This window comes from Tamandua tetradactyla, chromosome 10, assembly GCF_023851605.1.
Source record: "Tamandua tetradactyla isolate mTamTet1 chromosome 10, mTamTet1.pri, whole genome shotgun sequence".
Classification (NCBI taxonomy): Eukaryota; Metazoa; Chordata; class Mammalia; order Pilosa; family Myrmecophagidae; genus Tamandua; species Tamandua tetradactyla.
The window spans coordinates 100444521-100464631 of record NC_135336.1 but is presented as its reverse complement, the minus strand read 5'-3'; the positions used below and the strand labels follow the sequence as shown (position 1 = coordinate 100464631).

At 47.3% G+C, this 20111-nt stretch overlaps 1 protein-coding gene across 3 annotated transcripts in view; it reads right to left on the bottom strand.

The window, feature by feature from the left end:
- The window catches only part of PKNOX1 (PBX/knotted 1 homeobox 1), an 83553-nt gene that overhangs the window by 14665 nt on the left and 48777 nt on the right, over positions 1-20111 (bottom strand). For 2 of the 3 annotated variants that reach the window (XM_077119004.1, XM_077119005.1), the window contains exons 6-11: positions 18379-18549; positions 14729-14828; positions 13732-13829; positions 7926-8054; positions 4332-4408; positions 987-1159 (exon numbers count right to left, since the gene is read on the bottom strand). In XM_077119004.1, the coding sequence (XP_076975119.1) occupies positions 987-1159; positions 4332-4408; positions 7926-8054; positions 13732-13829; positions 14729-14828; positions 18379-18549 (748 nt within the window). The remainder of the gene's footprint in view (positions 1-986; positions 1160-4331; positions 4409-7925; positions 8055-13731; positions 13830-14728; positions 14829-18378; positions 18550-20111) is intronic. The other variant, XM_077119006.1, reaches the window with a different exon arrangement.

The following is a 20111-nucleotide window of genomic DNA, read 5'->3' as shown; positions in this document are numbered from 1 at the left end:
AAAAAAAGCCATTCTATTTTCGGTATATTGCATTCTGGCAGAACACCATGTGACTGTGAAAATCTTATGACTGATGCTCCCTTTATCCAGGGTTTGGACAGACGAGTACAAAAATAAAGACCAAAAATAAATAAATAATGGGGGTGAATAAAGGGTTAAAAATTTTTGTGTAGATTGCAATACTAGAGGTCAACGAGAGGGAGGGGTGAGGGAATGGGATGTATGGATTTTTTTCTTGTCTTTTTATTTCTTTTCCTAAAGTGATGCAAATGTTCAAAAAATGATCATGATGATGAATACACAACTACGTGATGATATTGTGAGCCACTGACTGTATACTTTGGATGGACTCTATCGTACATGAAGATATCTCAATAAAAATATCTTTTCAAAAAAGAAATAACAGCCCCAAACTTTCCTAACTGAATAAAGGTACAAAATGGTACAAACAAGTAGGAAACGGAATGGAACAGAACATGTTTATATGCACTTAAAATACCTGCACCCATTCTGAAGAATACGAGCAGAAAAAGGCATTTGTAAAGCCCATTAGAATGGTGGTCGATGCTGAGGGCCAGGCAGAACAGAACTCAAAGGGAGGAAACAGAACAAGAGAGGGGCAGCTGCGGGGACTAAGGAGGATGGCACGCCACCAGCAGTGCGTGAGCACAGCCCACCCATCCTCTGCATCCAAGTCGAGGGAGAAGGAAAGCAAAAACAGGAAACAAAGGGAACAGAGAACAGGATATTCCATCACAGACTGCGTCTAACACAGGAGATGCAGTGAGAGTTATACACATGGTGCGTGTGTCTGTGTGTCACACCTGCACGCTGCCTTATGTCACCCGAGATGCGAGACGAGAGGACTGTGTGTGGCCTGGTCCACAGCAGGGCCCAGGCCCGGGGACCATGACTGACCAGGGCCTCTCACCCACAGATGCCCGTGTTCCCTGGTGTCTGGTGTCCTGCTGTCCCACTGTCTGTACCTTCCGACATGGTGAGCTCATTTGCGGGTGCTGGTGCCATGCCTGATGCGATGGAGTCAGGCCAAAACCTCTGAACTGGTCTGTTTTGGGCTGTTTTTTTCTTTGTTTTTGGAGTTTCTGAACAGCTGGAATCCAACATTGGCTGAAGAATTCGTCGTCTGGCGTTGATGAACCTGCACACCAACAAAGGAACCCTGCGTGAGAGTGGCCTGCCCAGAGACCTCCTGGCAGGGTCAACAAATACTCAGAGTGAGTAGGCTTCGTAACAAACAGCACTATAAATAATAAAAACAATTCAAATGCTCTACTATAAGAGACATTTGAGAGTAATGACAAGGATATCTAAACATTCAAAAAAACAGGGAAATACTGTTCTTACATAACTCATTTAAATAGGGACCAAGAATTCTGTGGTGATTTTTTTTTCCCACCTCAAATGAGTTATTCCACGTTTGTGAAGTCATTAGAATCTTCTAAGGAAGAAAACTTTAGTAAAAAAACAGATAGACAAACAGACAAATGAGACACACACAGCTATCTCCAACAGTGTCATTACAGCTGAGAACACTTAGGGAACTAAAATGAGGGGCGCAGCGGTGCCTTTGGGTGTGACAGCCACACCCGAGCCTTCCTTCAAGGGGACATGTGACGCCTCGGTCCAGTATGAGCCCCAAAGCCTGAGTCCCGGGTTTCGTCTCTTCAAAGGGCGTTTCCGATGAGCTATTCCTTGGATATGGAAGTTGAACACTGTGACCCTGTCCTAGGCTGAGGCAAGCACACAACCTGGGTGCCCAGCACCAACAGCATCCTGCCACCTTCAGCCGCTTGGAAAGACGAAGAACTCGCTTCTGTGGTGCGAACCCACAGCAAGAGAGAACAGCGAGAACATGCCAGCTAGCAAGTTAGGCTGGACATAATCTCCTATAGATAAATATGGACACATTTCTTAAAACACATTCAGAGAGAAAGACTGCTTCCTTCGCTCTCCATTCCCCCCACAGTCCCTGGCTGTAGACTTCAACCGATGGGCAGGAAGGGAAGGGACAAGGCGAGAGGGCCGTGGGCTGCTGGGTGTGGGAGCAGGCCTTGGGGGCACGGGAGCAGGACTTGGGGGTGCAACAGCAGATCTTGGGGGCCTGGGAGCAGGATTTGGGGGTGCAGGAGCAGGCCTCGGGGGCACGGGAGCAGGATTTGGGGGTGTGGGAGCAGGCCTCGGGGGTGCGGGATCAGGACTCAGGGGCATGAGAGCATGCCTTGGGGGCACAGGAGCAGGTCTCAGGGGCATGAGAGCAAGACTTGGGGGCATGGGAGCAGGACTCGGGGGCATGGGAGCAGGTCTTGGGGGTGCAGGAGCAGGACTCGGGGTGCAGGAGCAGGCCTTGGAGGCATGGGAGCAGGTGGGAGCATGCCCACCTTCACCATGCCAGTGGACAGAAAGGCACTACCCTGGGGGCCAGGACAGCTTCACACTTGTCCCCCAGGATGCAAAGCAGAAAGAGTTGCCCCACCTAAGCCTTGGGGGCAATTACCGCTATCTTTTCTCAGCAGTGTGAGTGACATGCCAGTTATCCTCTCACAGGGTCCGTGTAAGCTAACCTTCTCAAAGCCGGCCCTCGGGATAACCAGGTAGCTATGTTCGCGGTAAAAGGGAAATACAAGCGGTGATTTTAGAGTCCGATTCTCCTCCTTGTTTCATCACTAACAACTTTTTTCACCATTAACGCCCTCACCTGTGAAGCAAAAGAATTAGAACCAACTGACTCTATAGTTGTTCAACCTTAAAATTAGAAAACCCAAAAACCTCTAAAATTTTACTTATTAGGACACATTCTAACAACATAAATGAGTTAGATCATCCCACCAGGCTTCAGTAGAATAAATTTCTGGTCCCTGTAGCACAAGCATGACCTGGAAATCAGGACTCCGAGACTAAAAGAAATCACAATAGCTCCATATTCCACCATCGATTCCTTGGAAGGACAGCCCACTGCTATTTTCCGATGTGTTTCTCTATCATGTCATTCAAAGCTGCTATTAGGCAGAAGCGTACACTAATGACAGTGAGTCCAATCTTATTCCAAGATGGAACTATTGTGAATATAAAAGGAAAGAAAGCCACTAAAAATAAAGGTAGCTGCAAGTATTAAAGAATTTAGGATTTTAAAACTTAGAGAAGTAATTATAATACTTAACAGTTGATGTGAAATCTTCCAGTTAAGACAGTTCTGTTAACACACCAGATCAGCGAGTGAGGGGAGACAACGGCGTCGTAAATGAAGAAAAGCCACGAGAGTGCTAAGCGGTAAGGAAGTTTCAGAGGGTCTGAGTCAAACCCAGCCAGCCCACCTCCACGAGGGCTGAGCCGAAGTGGGAGGTGGCACCCAGATCACCCAAAACCATCCCAAAACATGCTCAGTTACAAGCACATACCTACAATACACTAAAACCTTTAAATGAAGACTATTCAAAATAAAAAACAACGGCTCCAGTGCAAGAAAACAGACACAGTCCATAAAACTTCAAAGCACGCCTCCTCCACACACAACTGCATAAATAGAAAGGTTTCGTCACTTATACTAGAATTTACCAACCATCAAGTTTAGAGAATGCTTAGAAGTGGGAGTAGGACACATGCCTTTTTTGTCTGTCACAATCATCAACTTTTTTTGAGCTGAGAGTGCTTTCTATGTCTAAACAATGAGTAAATACAAACAAGACAAATGATTACAGAACAAAATGTAAATCCACCTATAACCCTCAACTGCATTTAGCAATATGTGAGAGTGCTCACTTATCGCATAACAGCCAAGAGATCATGCCCCGAGTGTCCCCAACAACAGGGGCCCCAGCATCAAACCAGGATGCCGGTGTGCACGCGTGCAAGGCCTCTGGGTGCTTCTCTGCCAGGCCGCCTGACCCCTGCTGCAGAGCAGGGACCCCACGCCACGGCAGAGGACCTGCCTCCCCCACTAGCACTGGCCTCGCAAGGGAGGCGAGCAGCAGAGGGGCCCCCAATGCCAGGAGAGTGGCTCTCAACAGCCCGCCCCCCCCCCCAAGCTCACCACTTTTGAGTGAAGGCCCTGGGGGCAGGGGGCGTGGACGCATGAGACCACCAGGATGTGGTGAGAAGCCCACAGCGAGGGACTGATCATTAAAAACTGAAGTGGAAAGCGCACTGAATTCTTCTTAAGTATCTGGCCACTAATTCTGGCTCTCTGTCAACAGAGATTGCTAGTTAAAAATAACTCATTTATTTTCAACCAAATTTCATTAGTCCTTAGCAGTAGTATTTCCCAGTACTCCCTGACGGCAACAGGCACGACTTCAGAGAGCGATGCATCTTACCAGTTGTTAACTTGGAGGAGGGTCAGATTTGTTTGAGCAGCAATCTGTTTTTTCTCATCCTCTGTTGGGTAGGGATGCTAAAAATAAAAAGAGGGTTTGTCATGAAATTCAGTTTTCATAAAGGATATCAAAATTATGCAGGCTAAACAGAAACATACAAATAATCAATAGTAAAAAATCAACACACATAGGGTTTATAACCCAGACCCAACTTTAGTCTTATAAACATACCCCCCATACTTCTTTTCGGAAAGGCCTAAAACAGCCCAGGCTAGTGCTGTCCTGACTGGCTACCACTGAGGCAAGACGTGCTTAGTCCAGAGGTTCAGAACACACAGGGGCCGCGGTAGCCAGGCCAAGGGCCACAGGTGGCCTCAGAGAGCCCTGAGCGCCTTCCGTGACAGGTTCTGCCATAAGCACTCGAGACCATCTCTGTTTCTGTACTGACCTCACCAAGGCATAACTTATTACCAGTAGACTCTACCCAATTAGAGTGCACCAACTGGGGACCCCTGGAACCTCTCCCACAAGCGAGACACAGCCTGTTTCCAGCCCCGCCGTGGGCTGGGGTAACCCCTGACTCCTCACTATTGGGCTACTCCGGCAGGCAATGCCATGAGGAAACCAAGGCACAGAGTTTGCAGACAGCCCCCGCCGCCCCCCCCTCCAATGGCCGATGGCCAGCTGCCCTGTGCTCTGTACTACGGTCGGGGCACAGCGGACACCGACTTCAGGCGCCCTCGGGCCGACCCTCCAAGGGAGCCCCCAGGGCTGGGGCAGGCATGCCAGTTACACGACTCTTTTTCTGTGATTAAAACATTTCACTTAAAAACAGAACTAAACGAGAAGTGAACATCAAAATCCACAGAAGTATTTAAGGAAAAGAATTTCATTCTATGGTAAGAAATGGTTTCTTTGGGGCTGATTTTGTTTATCACTTACACTTACACTCTAAAAACCTAGGGGCAATAAGACCCTACTCCAGATGACTGGGGCTCAGCCAGGGGGTGACACCCACCAAGGGGGGGCAGTTATTTTGGTTCTGACTTTAAATGACACTTGATATGGTTAGGAAAAGCCACTGTGTCTCATTGAGATCTAACAGCATCAGATTTAGACTTACATTGGCAGCAATCTATTTTTTTTCCTTCAAGTTAAGATAATTGAACTGTAATAATTCAATCTGATGCAACAGTTAAGTTTGTGGCCTCAAGATAGAGGTTATGATAAGATAAATACAGTTCCTGTTCTTTAAAAAGCTCATAAACAAGGAGAGGGCAACAATGTAAGGTCACAAACCAGAAAAAAACAACTGCACTGTCCTAGAGGATTCAGAAAACTGACAGGAGGGTGGATGTTTTTCAGGGAAATGAGTGTAAGAAAAAAAACCCTTTATAAAAAAAACGGCATTTCAGTTGAACCTTATGAGCAGGGTTTATTATTTTAGAAATTATTAAAATATTAACAGAAACTTAAAAGGAAGTATCTTTGCCCAATTCCAGCACTTATCTGTGTTGTATTCTAATCATATCACACACATATTTGTCGGTTGTAATAATCATAATATATTTAAAAGCACACATGTTCTCTGCCTTTTTTCACTTACTATCATTTACTAAAAGTTTCCTAGTGCTTACAGTCTTCATTTATCTATTTAGTTGTGCAACAGTTCATAAAATGATACGCTCTAATTTGCCCACAAATTGATTTTCTATTTTCATAATGTACATGCTATAGCATTTTTTTTATTAGAGAAGTTGTGGGTTTACACAACAATCATGCGTAAGATTCAGGGTCCCCACAAACCATCCCAATTACTAACCACTTGCATGGACATGAACATTTGCTATATTTGATAAAAGCGTATTTTATAGCTGTACTATCTCATCATCTTGTGAACTGTCCACTTCTTGAGGATCACTTCTGGAAGTGGTCACACTGGGTCACAGCTAACACTGTCATCTCCCTTGACAAGCGCTGCTGAGTCTCTCACGCAGAAGAAAAGAAGTCAGAAGAGAATACAAGACCCGAGTAGGGGAAGGGAGAGAAGCTGGAGGGAATCGAGCACCGGGCAGAGGAGGATGGGGGAAAGCAGCCTTCAGGGCTCCCTCGCCCTCTGCCCCAGCAAAATGTTCCCTCCTCCCTCCCCTGGTTGCTCAGCAATGTCACCTGCCAGTAGAAAGCCTGCAAGCCAGCTACTCCCTCTGATCCCTGCCCCTCAGCCAAGGACCATGACTTCAATCAGAGGGGCCCACTCAACAGTGGGGGAGACACCCAGAGGGACAGGAGATGGACGAGCAGGATGGGGCCCCAGGAGCTCACAGCTGGAGAGAGGACAGAGATCAGGCACTCACTCACAAATCAGGGTCCCGGGCCAGGTGTGAAGGACGAGGGGAAGGCTCAGGCAGAGGAGCCGCATGGGCAGTGCGGGCAGGAGGGACCAGTGTGCAGGGAGTGCACAGTACGGATGAAGAGAAGCAGGAAGACAGCAAGACCAGCCTGGACGTGACTGCAGCAGCCCCAGAGGAAGGCCTGGGAGCCAGGGAAGGGAGGGACAGCTCTGGATCAGGCCCAGGAATGGTGCCCCCAACCAGATTCTGCAGGCCGACTGTGCCTGCCCGGTGCCTTCAGCGGGGAGGGAAGGCTGAGCTGGAGGCACGGGAAGAACGCTGTCCTAGCAAGAGCCACACGACTCAGCAGGTCACATCAACATCCACGTCTCGGTTGCACCACGCCTTCCTGCTCATGACCGTCCTGGCCATTTCTGACCCTCACCATCTGTCAGAGGTAGGGTGTGGGGTCACTCCTGAAAGCACTCCTGGGGCCAGAGGGCTAGAGTGACCACACAACACCCCCACCAGCCTCTACCTGCTCTGTACACACCTCTCCCACCTGCAGGGCCTGGGTCACCTGGCATGACAGCTGCCCGGCTTGGCCAGGTCACAAACAAGGCTTCCCAGCAGCCCTGGCAGCTCTGCTGGCAGCACTGGCATCGTCCCCTCTCTCTGAGCTTCAGAGACGTCTCTGGCAAGAGGAGACATGATTTCTACTCACGGGCAGCTCACAGTCCCAGCACAGGGACAAGGCAAATGCAGGCATGGCCACTGGGCCAGACTTGATTTCCAGGGAAAACAGCACATTTGCTGGCCCTCCTGTCAATATGCACAAGTCCATATCTGCCTCTTCCACCCATTACGTCTTCCTTCTAATCTAATACCTAAAACCATCACCAGTTCTCAAAGGTTAGCTCAAATGCCTCTTTTTATGCCCCCTACTCTAACTGGCCTGCCTCTGTTCACCCTGGGCAGCCCTGGAGCACATCTCTCTCACAGGCTTTCAAACAGTTGTATGAGCTCTGCATTCCCTTCTCACCAGTTGTATCCCTTGTCACATTTTAAGTTTCATAAAGCAGCGTCCCCCATTTTCTGAGAACCCTCCTTTTTCCCATGCAAAATACTTTATGGACACTCAACAAAATGTTGGTTAAGTTAATGGGGCTGCCAGCCCATATGGGAGACTTTTACCACCAAACATAAGCCAGAAAGAAAGCATCTCAGAGGTTCTTGCTAACTGCAAAATCACTTTTGTTCTTACCCCTATGTGCTGAAAGAGCCAAGATCTCATCACATTTGTGGCATGCTTCGGCAGAACTCCCCTTTTATTCTTAGATGAGCCATCATCTTGATGTAAGATGCTGAGATCTTGGTTTAACTGTAACTGAAGCTTTTAAACAATTGAAAAATAATGTTAGAAAGCAATAGAACAACATGACATATCCAAGTATGTACGACTTCAGCTGGAGAAAATAACCAAGGATCTTTTGGGTAAATGACTTATTTACTGTAAAGGCACATAAAGTGGATGCTTGCAGACTAATCTTTTAAGGATACAGCTCCCTCGGCACTGTAAGTTCTTACAGCAGGTCTCAGCAGTAGAGGCTTCCAATATGGCAAGGTGGATGGAATGGGGTGGACAGATAGACAAGACGGAAGTCTTAAAGCCCCCCAGGCAGAGGCCAGGCCCCCCAGCACTCCACTCTGCACACAGGGGGTGCCACAGCCCTTCCACTCATGGTCCATTCTCGCCCACGTCCCTTTAGGAGACACGTGCTAGCACCCAATCCCCAGCCTGGAAGAGATGTCAGGCAGCCACGACAGCAGGACAAAGGCCAGCAAGGGAAGCGAACCACAGTAGGATATGCCAGGGATCAGAAACGGAAGAAACAGAAAACTACAAACCAGACAAAAAGGGATTAAAAGCAGAAGAGGCCAAGGCCGGAGTCTAGTAAGACGCCTCAGGACCCCAGAGATAGGGACCTCCCTCGTGTCACTGAGAAAAGGACAAATTACATTCTGCCAACTCTGTTGTAAAAGGAAAGGCCGTGCCACACCTTGCAGATACATCACTATCACTGAGCTGGGGGCAAAGCCTGGAGGCGCCACAGGCCTGGCCTCCACTCCCTGGGGCCCTGCTGCCTGCCATCCACAATTCATCTTAGAAACTATACAGGAGTCCACAGGCCGGTTTCATGCGATATGCTCATAAACATGGCTTAAAGGATTGGAAATTTATTCTGGATAGATTTTTACTACATTATTTTATCTGCACTTCCTTTGGATTTGTACCTTTTTGGAAATATTCTTCAAAACTTTGACATTAGCATGTGAACAGCCAGAGACTAGAATAAATGGCCTTAAAGAACACTTACAATCACTAACTGGCATCAAGATGTCAAAACTCTCAGGCCACGATGAAGCATCCAGCTACCTTTCCGAATGTATTTATTTGGCTGTTTATGGACTGAGAGCAAATGTTTATAGTATTAAGGGCTGCCTGTACGTGCCAATTAGTTCTACAGGACAAAGAATGGAAATGAACTTTAAAAAGTTAGTTCTGAAAAATCCAGGCTAAAATTTAGCTCACTTGCCTGATTTGCTCAAATTCAATGTAAGATGCTTTTAATAAATGTGGGATGTCTCCTGAGTGACTCTCTTGGCAGGGTTAAAGCAGAAGTGGTCTTACCAACAAGAAAGTGATGGTGGCTACATGGTGAGGCTGCAGTGCCCGAGGGGGGTGGGAGGGGTCACTAAGCTGGGGGTAGGATGGACAAAAGTGGTCACTGAGCTGGGGGGTGCGTGGGAGGGGTCACTGAGCTGGGGGGTGGGGTGGGCAGGAGGGGTCGCTGGCCAAGGGAAGGGAGTCTGATGCTCCCTTCAGGTGACAAGCCAATCTGTCCCACCGAACTCCAGAAAAGTACAAGAACAGGACAAGGGAGGGATTTTAAAACAGCAGAAGGGCTCCTATCACCAATGAAATAAAAATAGGATATCATTTGAAAACAAAAAAGCAGAGGGCAAGGACAGGCTCTTAGAAATCAAAAATACACCTGAAGCTTTGTAACTCAATAGAGGGATTGAAAAACAAAAGAAAATATCTCAGAAAATAGAGAAAAGGTAAATATGGGGACAAAATAAAAATTGATAGAATTAGTTTAGGAATCTAATGTTCTCTTAATAAGAGCTCCAGAGAGAGAGCTTGTGCAGGGGTGTGTGTGGACCTGTGGGGGGGAGGGGGCTGGGGGGGGTGTTGCACAGAAACTAGTACAGGAAAACTCCCCAGAACTGAAGAAGATCCAATTCAAAGGGTCAGGAGCCATAAATGGACAAATGAAAAAGACTCACATTGAGATGAGAAAGAGAAGATTCCAAAAGAGGAGAAACATAAGAAAGATAGGAAAGGAATAACCCTGGATTCTCAAAAACCCCACCAGCTACTGGAAAACAAGAAGGTAATACCTTCCCAACTGTGGGTGAAATGATTTTCAATCTGAAAATTCTGCATGTAAACAGACCAAAATAAGACATTTCTAGGTTTATCACAGCTCAAAAAAATTTTTTACTTCTTATGAATATTTTCTCAGGAAGTTTTCAAAGATGTATTCCACCTGAGGACGGAGTAGAGCGGAGAAAACCGAAGACCTGGGCCCCACCTCAGCTGGAAGAAGGGAGCCCCCGGATGCCCTGCAAGTGCAGTTCAAGGGCGTGCCGCTGCAGCCTGGAGAACAGGCCTGGGGCAGAGGACGGGCCCAGGCCCAGGGAGCAAAGACATGGAACTGACAGGGTGGCTAAGAGCTGGGCCGCGAGAAAACTGCTGAGAAGCTGTGGGAGGGGTTAGGGTGACTAAGATCTCACCACCGAATCAATGAAAACGTAAGAACTGAAAAAAGGACACAATCCTTAACTCCGACAGAAGCAAAAAAGCCCCGAAATCGCGGTTCTCAGTTTAGCTGGGCACTGACCACCACCTAACGTCACCAGGGCGTCGCCACCGCACACTGCTGGAACTAAATGCGATGGAAATCAATGGGGGGTTGGGGTGGGAGTTGTTAAAAGAAAGCATTTGTACTTAGAACTGCGGGGGTAAAGAGCAGGCAGACTGGCTGCAAGGTCGAACAGAGGCTACCTCGAGGGGTGGGGGCTAGGGGTGGGCAGGGAGGGCTCTGACGCCCAGGCCTTCCACCACTACAGGATGCTTTGAGCTATGATGTTGCAACTGGATATAAACAAGTTCTAAAAATAATTGTAAAGGATTAAACAGAAGCAAAAACCTATATCAATGGTCAAAACTAGGACCCAAAACTAAAATACATGAGTGACAATTGTAAAAGATGAGCAAAAGGGCAGGGGAGGAGAAGGGGGGCAGAGGGAAAGGAAATCAGTGCAATTTCACCGTCTTTGATATTACTTGTACTTTTCCACAGGTTTGTACTAGAAGTAAGAACAAAGGCTTGCCCATAAGGATGCTCCTGAAAGGGAGCATTACACCCTGGGTCTAGGACATACAGGACGCAGTCCCAGCCGGCTGCTGACCCTGTGGACACCTACCGCCCATGCGACCTTCAAGTGACCCATCAGACCTGGATGGGGCCCCCACTGGGAGGCAGGATAAAAATGGTGACGGGTGACACATGACTGACGCCTGCTGGGGCCACTACTAAAATTCACCTGTGGCCCAAAGTGAGAAGTGAAATGGTGACAATGGCATCCATAATGGAGCTTCACCAATTTTCTCAATAAAACCCAACCTGACAGTTTCTGGTACAAAAATACAGAAATCCCTCATTGATGAGTCATTACCTTCATGATCTGAAGAATCATGAACCAAAACTTTGGCAAAAAGAGAAGGGAAAAAAGAGCCAGGAGCAGCCCAAACAATTAAAATAAAAGCATATATAAACTGTAAGTTTCATTCAAAAACAGCCCCTATAGCCTTGAGCCAGATCTATGCACTCTCATGCTGGGACCCCACAGCCGTCTGCACTGTCCCAGCCCGCTGTTCTCGGGGCAGAAGCTCTCAGGCAGCACTGAGGACAAACAGGCCATGCTTGGCCACAAGTTGTGCGTGTCCTCCAGAATCTAGTTAAGAGAGCTGGGGTGGGGGGTGGGGGGTGTCCTGAAGGCTGTATACAGGAAAATGTTCCATTAAATTAACTCAAACGTTTTAGGTTTGCTATTTAAATTAGGAACCTTTGTTTATAAGAAAATTCAGTTAAGTTGAAATTTCCTTCTTAAAAAACAAGGCAAATAAATGAATCACCACTATGCAAGTAAGACACTTGACCTTGAAATGTCTTCCTCTAACAGTGTGCTATGATGCTCAGAACTCTTTCGTAAGGGCCAGACACTGCTTTACTGTCAGACATGGTGGCTGGGAAACCTCAGGGAAAGAGGCTGTGCGGGGAACCCAGAGACCCTCAGTGGGCCCAGCTCTTCACCATGCCCCCCAGGCCTGGCCCACGGCCCAATTCAGGCCCACGGGTACTCAGGTGGACTCTGAGCTCCCCCACCCTGCCAGGTGCCCTGCCTGGCCCAGTTCCAGCCTCCTTTACTGGAGCTGACTCTGTCCACCCAGCCTTCTGTAAGGTCAGAGGCCATAGTCACCAGACCACCCAATGCCGGCCAGCGCCATTCCAGCGCTCCTCTAACTGCTTCCTCACGGAGAACACAGGCTTTCCCAAGTGGGTAAAGAGGATGCAGAAATTACTGCGTGACCAAAGGCAAAGAACTAAAATGAAGAATGAATTAATGCTCTTAAAGAAGGAACCAGTAAAATAAACATTGTCTTTAAACCCAAAAGTTAAGGAAAGGAATCTGGATGTTCGTTCAGTCCAGTCTCCTCAATTTACCTCGAATGCCCGCCCAGCAAGCAGGCAGAACCATCCAAGGTCCCAGGTATTTCATAGCCCTTTCCCCCATGCCGCTGAGAGCACCGACTTTCTGGGTGCCTGGACACGCTGGGTCTCAGTGGGCTGGGGGAGAGGAGACTGGGCCACAGCCTTCTCAGAGCAGGTCCCACACTCAGCAACATGGATGGGGGGTGCAGGGATCAGGCACTGAGAGCCACTGCTTTAAACCTTCATGTCTGCGTTCCGTGAACACACCCAGGAAGTCTCCGGAACACACCGAGGACCAGCCTCTAGCCACACTCTGGCTCAGCAGAATTTGGGAAGCTCTACAGAGCACACAGGCCCTACCCCAGCCCAACACTCTCACTCTCCTTTGACAAATGGCTCAGCAGTTCCTCTATAAGCCTCCATGCGGCCCCTATAAGAGCCCATTTTATATGACCTCAAACCTCCTGATGGTCATTCAGAACAGTGTACAATTAAAAAATTAACATGGTTTTAACAGGAGTTGCTTCTGGATAACGGAATTATGGGTGAGTTTTTCCCTGCTTTTTTAGATTTTTGTAAACTTTGAAACTTTCTATAATGAGAGAAGTGAAGAATAAAAATGAAATAAAAAATCACCATCAGGTTCACTGGAGGCGGCTACATGAAAACAAGTCTGAGGTGGAAGCAGCTCAAGCCTGGCTCTCCTTGTGCCTCTTGTGTGTGTGCACCCACAGGCACATGCACCTGCACACACAGGTCCCCAGAGGCATGCCCACAGGCACACATACCTGCACTGACACACACCCACAGGCATACCTGTACCCACAGGCATGCACACCCGCACTCACAGGCATGCACACTCACAGGCACACCCGCACCCACAGGCATGCACACTCACAGACACACCCGCACCCACAGGCATGCACACCCACAGGCATACACCCCCCACAGGCATGTATGCACCCACAGGCACGCACATCCATAGGAATGTATGCACCCACAGGCACACTCATGCCCACAGGTGCACAGGTACACCTGCACCCACACGCACCCACCCACAGACACACACTCACCCATAAGCATGCAGGTTCCTACAGGCACACACTCTTAGACACGTGTGCAACCACAAGCACATGCACATCCACAGGCACATGCACACCCACAGGCACACACGCCTGCGGACACGCCCACATCCTCAAGACCCTTCTGCAGCCACAGAAGCCCCACCTGTGAGTTCTGGATCCTGATGGTCCCCGGCGACAACGCCTGGGTCACCACTTGGCCTTGGGGAGTGACCACTGTCACAGGCTGATATACTGTCCCGCCTCAAAAGAAATAAGAAAAAAGTTAAATTACATTTAGGTTATGGTCATGGTGATTTAAAATCCATTCCTCTCAATATACCAATGGAGATACAAAAGCTCTAGCTTGATGATCTTTTTAAATCATTCCAAATGATCACCAGCACCCTGCCAGGTGACCTGTCACACCCAACTGACCCAACAGGCACACCCGACAGCCTCGAGGGACGAGGCCCCTGCGAGAGCCCAGCCCTCTCCTATGTGGAATTCCCTTCCTTTTGCTTCCCTCTATTTCCTTCTTTTCCCTACAATTAGCAGATAGTAAAGGGTCTGGCCAAAAGTACCGGATGATAAATATTTTTATAGTTATTCTTTTTGATCAACTGTGCTTTCTCCCTCCTGTGGAAGTTTCCCTTTGGCCCATTATGTCTTATTTTTTAAATGTAAATTGCGACTCCCTTTTTCTCTCCCCCATTCCATTTTCATAGTGGCTTCATATTTGCAACTTCTGGGTGCACTGAGGAACTCTGAAACGTCTCCTTCCTGTAAATGTATTTTGTCATACAAGTACTACTAAGACTGTATTTTTATGACTGCCATTGAGTAATGATGGAATGTAAGACTTTCCAAGTTTTGTTAACAGCGCAATTAAAAACTATGTTATTTGAAACTGACAACTGGTTTTTGTTATATATTTTCAATTCCAGTATGAAATCTTTTCTCCTCCCAATGTTTTAGTGGAGAAAAAACAATTTGCATATAATATTTATCCTTGAGAATTAACGAGAAATAGGCACCATCTACATGCTTTACTGGGATGGATGAGAAGAGATTATTCAAAACTGATACGAGTGCACATCTTATAAAGAACTTTTTTCTGCAAAAGCTTAAGGAAAAAAGGTCCACTTTCTCTTGGTCCATACCTGCCACTGTTGCCATAGCTACGTTTCCCTGCTGCAAGGCTGACGCGGGTACGACGATCCCCGGGGGGCTGAGGGTGCCCGTGATGGCACTTTGAATCTGCTGTGAGTCATAACAGGCAAATGTAAGAAATCATTAGAAAAAAGAAAACTCACATTTAAAACCTCAAAATAAGTGGTAAACTGACATCATTTATAGGAGAGATACTTGAGGCAAAGAGTATACCAGGTGACAAGCCTTTCAAACAGCCTCCTTTGCAGATATGAGAACCGAGAGAGGTGAACTTCAGTCCGTGATCAATATGATGACCAATGCTGACATTTCAGTTTGCACTGTGGCTTCACCTCATCACCTCATTAAAATACCGTAAAGCTCTGGGGACATGATTATGAAGACATCTCCCTGATCAAAACCACCCAATCCGATCACACAACACACCCTTTTCACTGACTTTGGCTCAGATGGCTCCGGAGTTTCCCAAGAACCCAATACTCCTGATGGGATAAAGACATGCATGGAGCATACTGGAGTCTGCGTCCTGGGCTCAGGAGGCGCCTGACAGTGACAGGTCCACGGGAGCCCTGCGCAGTACTAGGGAGCTCCAGCGCAGCTCACCCGCCAACCACCTGCAGTCTTGGAAGGGGGCCCAGCCTCAGCCACACCCCTCAGTCTCCCCATACAGGGGCAGAGCGGTGGGCCATTCCTCCCCTTGCTGTCCCTGGGGCCAGCGATTGGTGGGGGGGGATGGCCACCCTGTGCCTGCTTACCCACAGGGCCTGGCATCCGAAGGCTTAAAGAACATGGTGTGGGCTGCATATTCATTTGATTTACAGATTTTAGTAGATATGCTTAAAATCTGCCACATTAATTTGTTCATAATAAAAGTTAAGCCATCCAAATTAATCACCTAAGCTCCCTTCTCAAGAACCTAGAAAAAGAAGAGCAAAATAAATCCAAAGGAAGCAGAAGGAAGGAAATAATAAAGTTACCACAAATCAGTGAAATTGAAAAGAGAAAAATCATTAAAACAAAGGGCTGGCTCTTTGAAAAGATGAATTAAAATTGACAAATCTCTAGCAAGTCAAGAGAATACACGAATTACTAACAGCAGGAATGAAACAAGGGATGGCATTATGGGCACACATCGAAAGGACATGAGGGAACACCACCAGCATTTCCACACTCACAAATGTGGCGACTGCGATGAAATAGACCAGTTTCTCAAAAACTATCAGAATTCACCCAATATGAAATCTGTCACTTGAATAGCTCTATAAATATTATGGAAATTGAATTCGTCATTTGAAAAGCATCCACAAAAGGACTCTCTAGGCCCAGATGGTTTCACTGGAGAATTCCACCAAGCATTTAAGGAGGAACAACAATTCTACACTATCTCACCCAGAAACCAAAAGATGAGGGAACACTCCCCAACTCACTATGTGATGATTGCATCACCCTGATTCCCAAACCAAAGAGTACACAGAAGAAAACTACAAACCAAAATCCTCTATGAATATAGATGTAAAAATGGATAGAATATCAGCAAGAAGAATTCAGTAATATATAAAAAGAATTACATGCCACAACCAGGTGGAGTTTATTCCAGGGATGCAAGGTTGGTTCAATATTTAAAAGTCAAACAATGTATCCACTACATTAATAAGCTAGGAAGAAAAGAGTCACATGATCACATGTGAGTTCAGCAAAGCGGCAGGCTACAACACACCAAAAGCAGCTATATTTCTAGATACTAGCAATAAAGGTGTGGACACCAAAATTACAAATTGCAATCACTCAAGATAAATTTAAAACCACAGGTACGGGGTCCTATGTGGAAAACTATAAAACACTGATGAACAAAATCAGAGAACTAAATAAATGAAGTCTTCCATGGTCTGGAAGTCGACTCTCCACCCAAATTGATAGACAGGTTTAATGAAATTCCTGTAGAATTTCCAGCAAGATATTTTGTAGCTATAGACAAGATTATACTAAAATTTATATTTAGAATAGCTAAAACAGTTTTGAAAAAAGGAGCGAGAGGGAGGAATCAGTCTACCCAATGTCAAGTTGGACTACAAAGCTACAGACCCGAGACCACAGGGCCTTGGCAGGAGGGCAGCCCGTACACCCATACGGCAGGACAGGGTGCCCTGAGGCTGCCCCTACAGCTTTGCCCCGGCGGGTTCTGACAAAGGCACAGAGACAACTCTCCAGAGAAGGGGGGGCCTTTCCCACAAAAGGTGCTGTAGCCGGTGGACTTCCAGAGGAAAACGACAGCCCTGAACCTAATCCTCATACCTGATACAAAAATTCACTCAAAATGGATCACAGATTTAGATGTAAAAGGTAAAACTTTAAGACTTTTAGGAAAAACAACAGGAGAAAGGGATCTAGGGCTAGGCAAAGAGTTCTTCAATTTGACATTAATACACAATCCAAAATGGAAGCATTGATAAGATAGGCTTCAACAAATTTAAAAACATTTGCTCTGCTAAAGACTCTATTAACAGGATGAAAAGACAGTAAAAGACAATAAAAAAGATCAGGGGTTGCCAGGGGTTCAGGGCGGTAGAGATAAACTGGGGGAGCCTGAGGCATCTTTAGGACCATGAAACCATCCTGTAGGAAGGATACTGTAATGCTGGACATAAGACATTACACATTTGTCAAAACTCATACCCCCGTACAGAGGGACCCCTCATGTAAACCACGGACTTCAGTTACTAATAATGGATAAATATTGGCTCATCAACTGTAACAAATGTATCCCCCTAATGTAAGACAGTAATAACGGGGGGGGGGGGGGGATATGGGTAGGGGACAGCTGGGGAGAGAGAGGGGGTTTATGGGAACTCTCTGTATTTTCTGCTCAAGTTTTCTCTAAACCTAAAGCAGCTGTAAAAAATAAAGTCAATTCAGAAAACGGGCAAAAGGCATGAGCAAACATCTTCCAAAAAAGGAAATACACACGAAAGCACATGAAAAGATGCTCAACATCATTAGCTATCTAAGGGGAATACCAATTAAACCCACAATGAGATAACATGTCCACAGTTGACAAGAAAATAGAATTAAAATTAGAGGAAAAACCCATTTTTATATTCTGGCTCAGTACTTCAAGTGTGTAAAAAAAAATCCACAGCCTCAAAGGTTTGGTTGTCAGGTCAGAACTCACAGGAAATTATAAATTCTGACTTCAACTCTCTATTAAACATAGTTAGTTGGAAGGGTCTCTGTCACCCCCACTGCAGCGCCAGGCTTCGAGGGCTACCAGCCCTACACAAGAGAGCTGAAATCACTGTCTTAGCTTCTCAAAACATTTTTCAAATACTAATTTGAAGAAGAAACACAATAAGTATAGATAAAAAAGGAATGAATGGTATTCCACCCTCCAGAAAAATGGGATCCAGAGTTCTACAGACAGATCAGAGGTTTACTTCATAAAAGTGCGGATCCCAAAATCTTCCCCGGAAGCCCAGAGGACGAACTGCATTTCCGGCCAGAGGGAATTTCATTCCCAAACCAGGCTCAGAGCTGGAGAGGATCCTTTGGGCAGACTCTTCAGCCACGCTGTGGGGTGGGGGTACCTGCCCCTTGCAGAGGGGACGGTAGTGGGGAGGTGGAGCAGGGCCGCAAGCATAAATACCTGGGACTGCACAGGGGAATACGGACTTCCAGACTCTCCACTCAACAGGGTTTCACTGTTCATTTTCGTTTTTAGACAAGCAATATACCGGCTGCAGAAATCTTTGCAGAGTTCATTAACCTTCTCCAGCTCAAGAAGGTGAATACGCAAAACCTGGATTGCTTTTACCATCTAGAAGGCAGAAAACATGAAGATGTTAAGAGAAGAAAAAATAACTTGCTGTGAGTTATAATTAGCACATGACAGGTTTTTGTTTATTAGGCTGAAAACTATCCAGCCATCACCACTTTTACTGCCAATGAGAAGCGGATCGTCACGAATCACACACATTTGTGGGTGTGGGTCAGAATTCCCTTGTGTGTGTGCACATGCCTGTGCATGGCCCCAGGGGATGTGCTGGGAACACACAGTACCACGTGTTAGCCTTGGGATATCGCAGTGTCAGGGTGCAGCCCAAGAGACCCTGGAAAAGCCACCACAACCCATCAATATACACCCACCACGGAGGGCAGGCATGAGGATCCGCCCGCTGGACTGGGTGGTGCAGAGCGGGGCTCCTGGCAGGGACCCAGCTGTGCTGGGGAGGGGCTGGGAACAGCACCCTGCGAGAACCATCTGAAGTACATCACAGAAGCCCCCGCACCGCAGGCCTCTGTGGTCTGCAGGCTCCTCAGGGCAGATGCAGCACTCTTCTTCCATCTTGCCCAGGGCCTGGGACCAGCACTTGTCCAGAGTGACCTGTCAATCCCACAAATCACAGTGAACCCAAACCCTGGAGTAAAGCTGTCTGGATCATATGCGTCACGGGTGGACCTACAGAAAGGTACAAAGCCTCCCACATGGAGGATGTTTATATCTGCCACAAAGTGCTCATGGAGCAGGACAGTGAGAACCTGGAAAAGAACAGAGCGACAACTGCTTATTTCAATCGTCTGAATTCCTAAAAAACTAATGATAAGATTAATAAATCATAAAAATGAACAAAGCAACAGCTATTTACCACATGGATCTGTAAGCTCAGTTTTTGGTTTCTGCTTTTATTTTACTCAGGCAGTAGATACCATGCAATGAGCAAGCTGCAAACACAACACTCCCTGCCTGGGGTCCGTGCTGCTCAGCACCCCATCTCCAGCAGGCACGGCCTGGAAACTGACCCTGTGAAGTGACCATCCCCCCATTGGATGCGGCTCCTCCCCATTGACTATCCCCCTGAATATGGACACTCCACCGAGAATGTCCCCCCACTAGATGTGGATCCTCCATGGTGACCATCCCCCCTAATGTGGACCCTCTGTGGTGACCGTCCCCCTGGATGTGGACACTCCATGGTGACTGTCTATCCTGGACATGAACCCTCCACAGTGACCATTCATCCTTGGATAGGGACCCTCCATAGTGACTGTCCATCCTACACGTGAAACCTCCATGGTGACCGTCCATCCTGGACGTGAACCCTTCACGGTGACCGTCCCCCTGGAGTGGACCCTCCACGATGACTGTCCATCCTAGATGTGAAACCTCCATGGTGACCATCCATCCTGGACATGAACCCTCCGCGGTGACCATCCCCCTGGATGTGCACTCTCCATGGTGACTGCCACCTGGACATGAACCCTCCGCAAAGACTGTTCCCCTGGATATGAACCCTCCTCGGTGACCATCCATCCTGGATGAACCCTCCGTGGTGACGGTCCATCCTGGATGTGGACCCTCCATGGTGACCGTCCATCCTG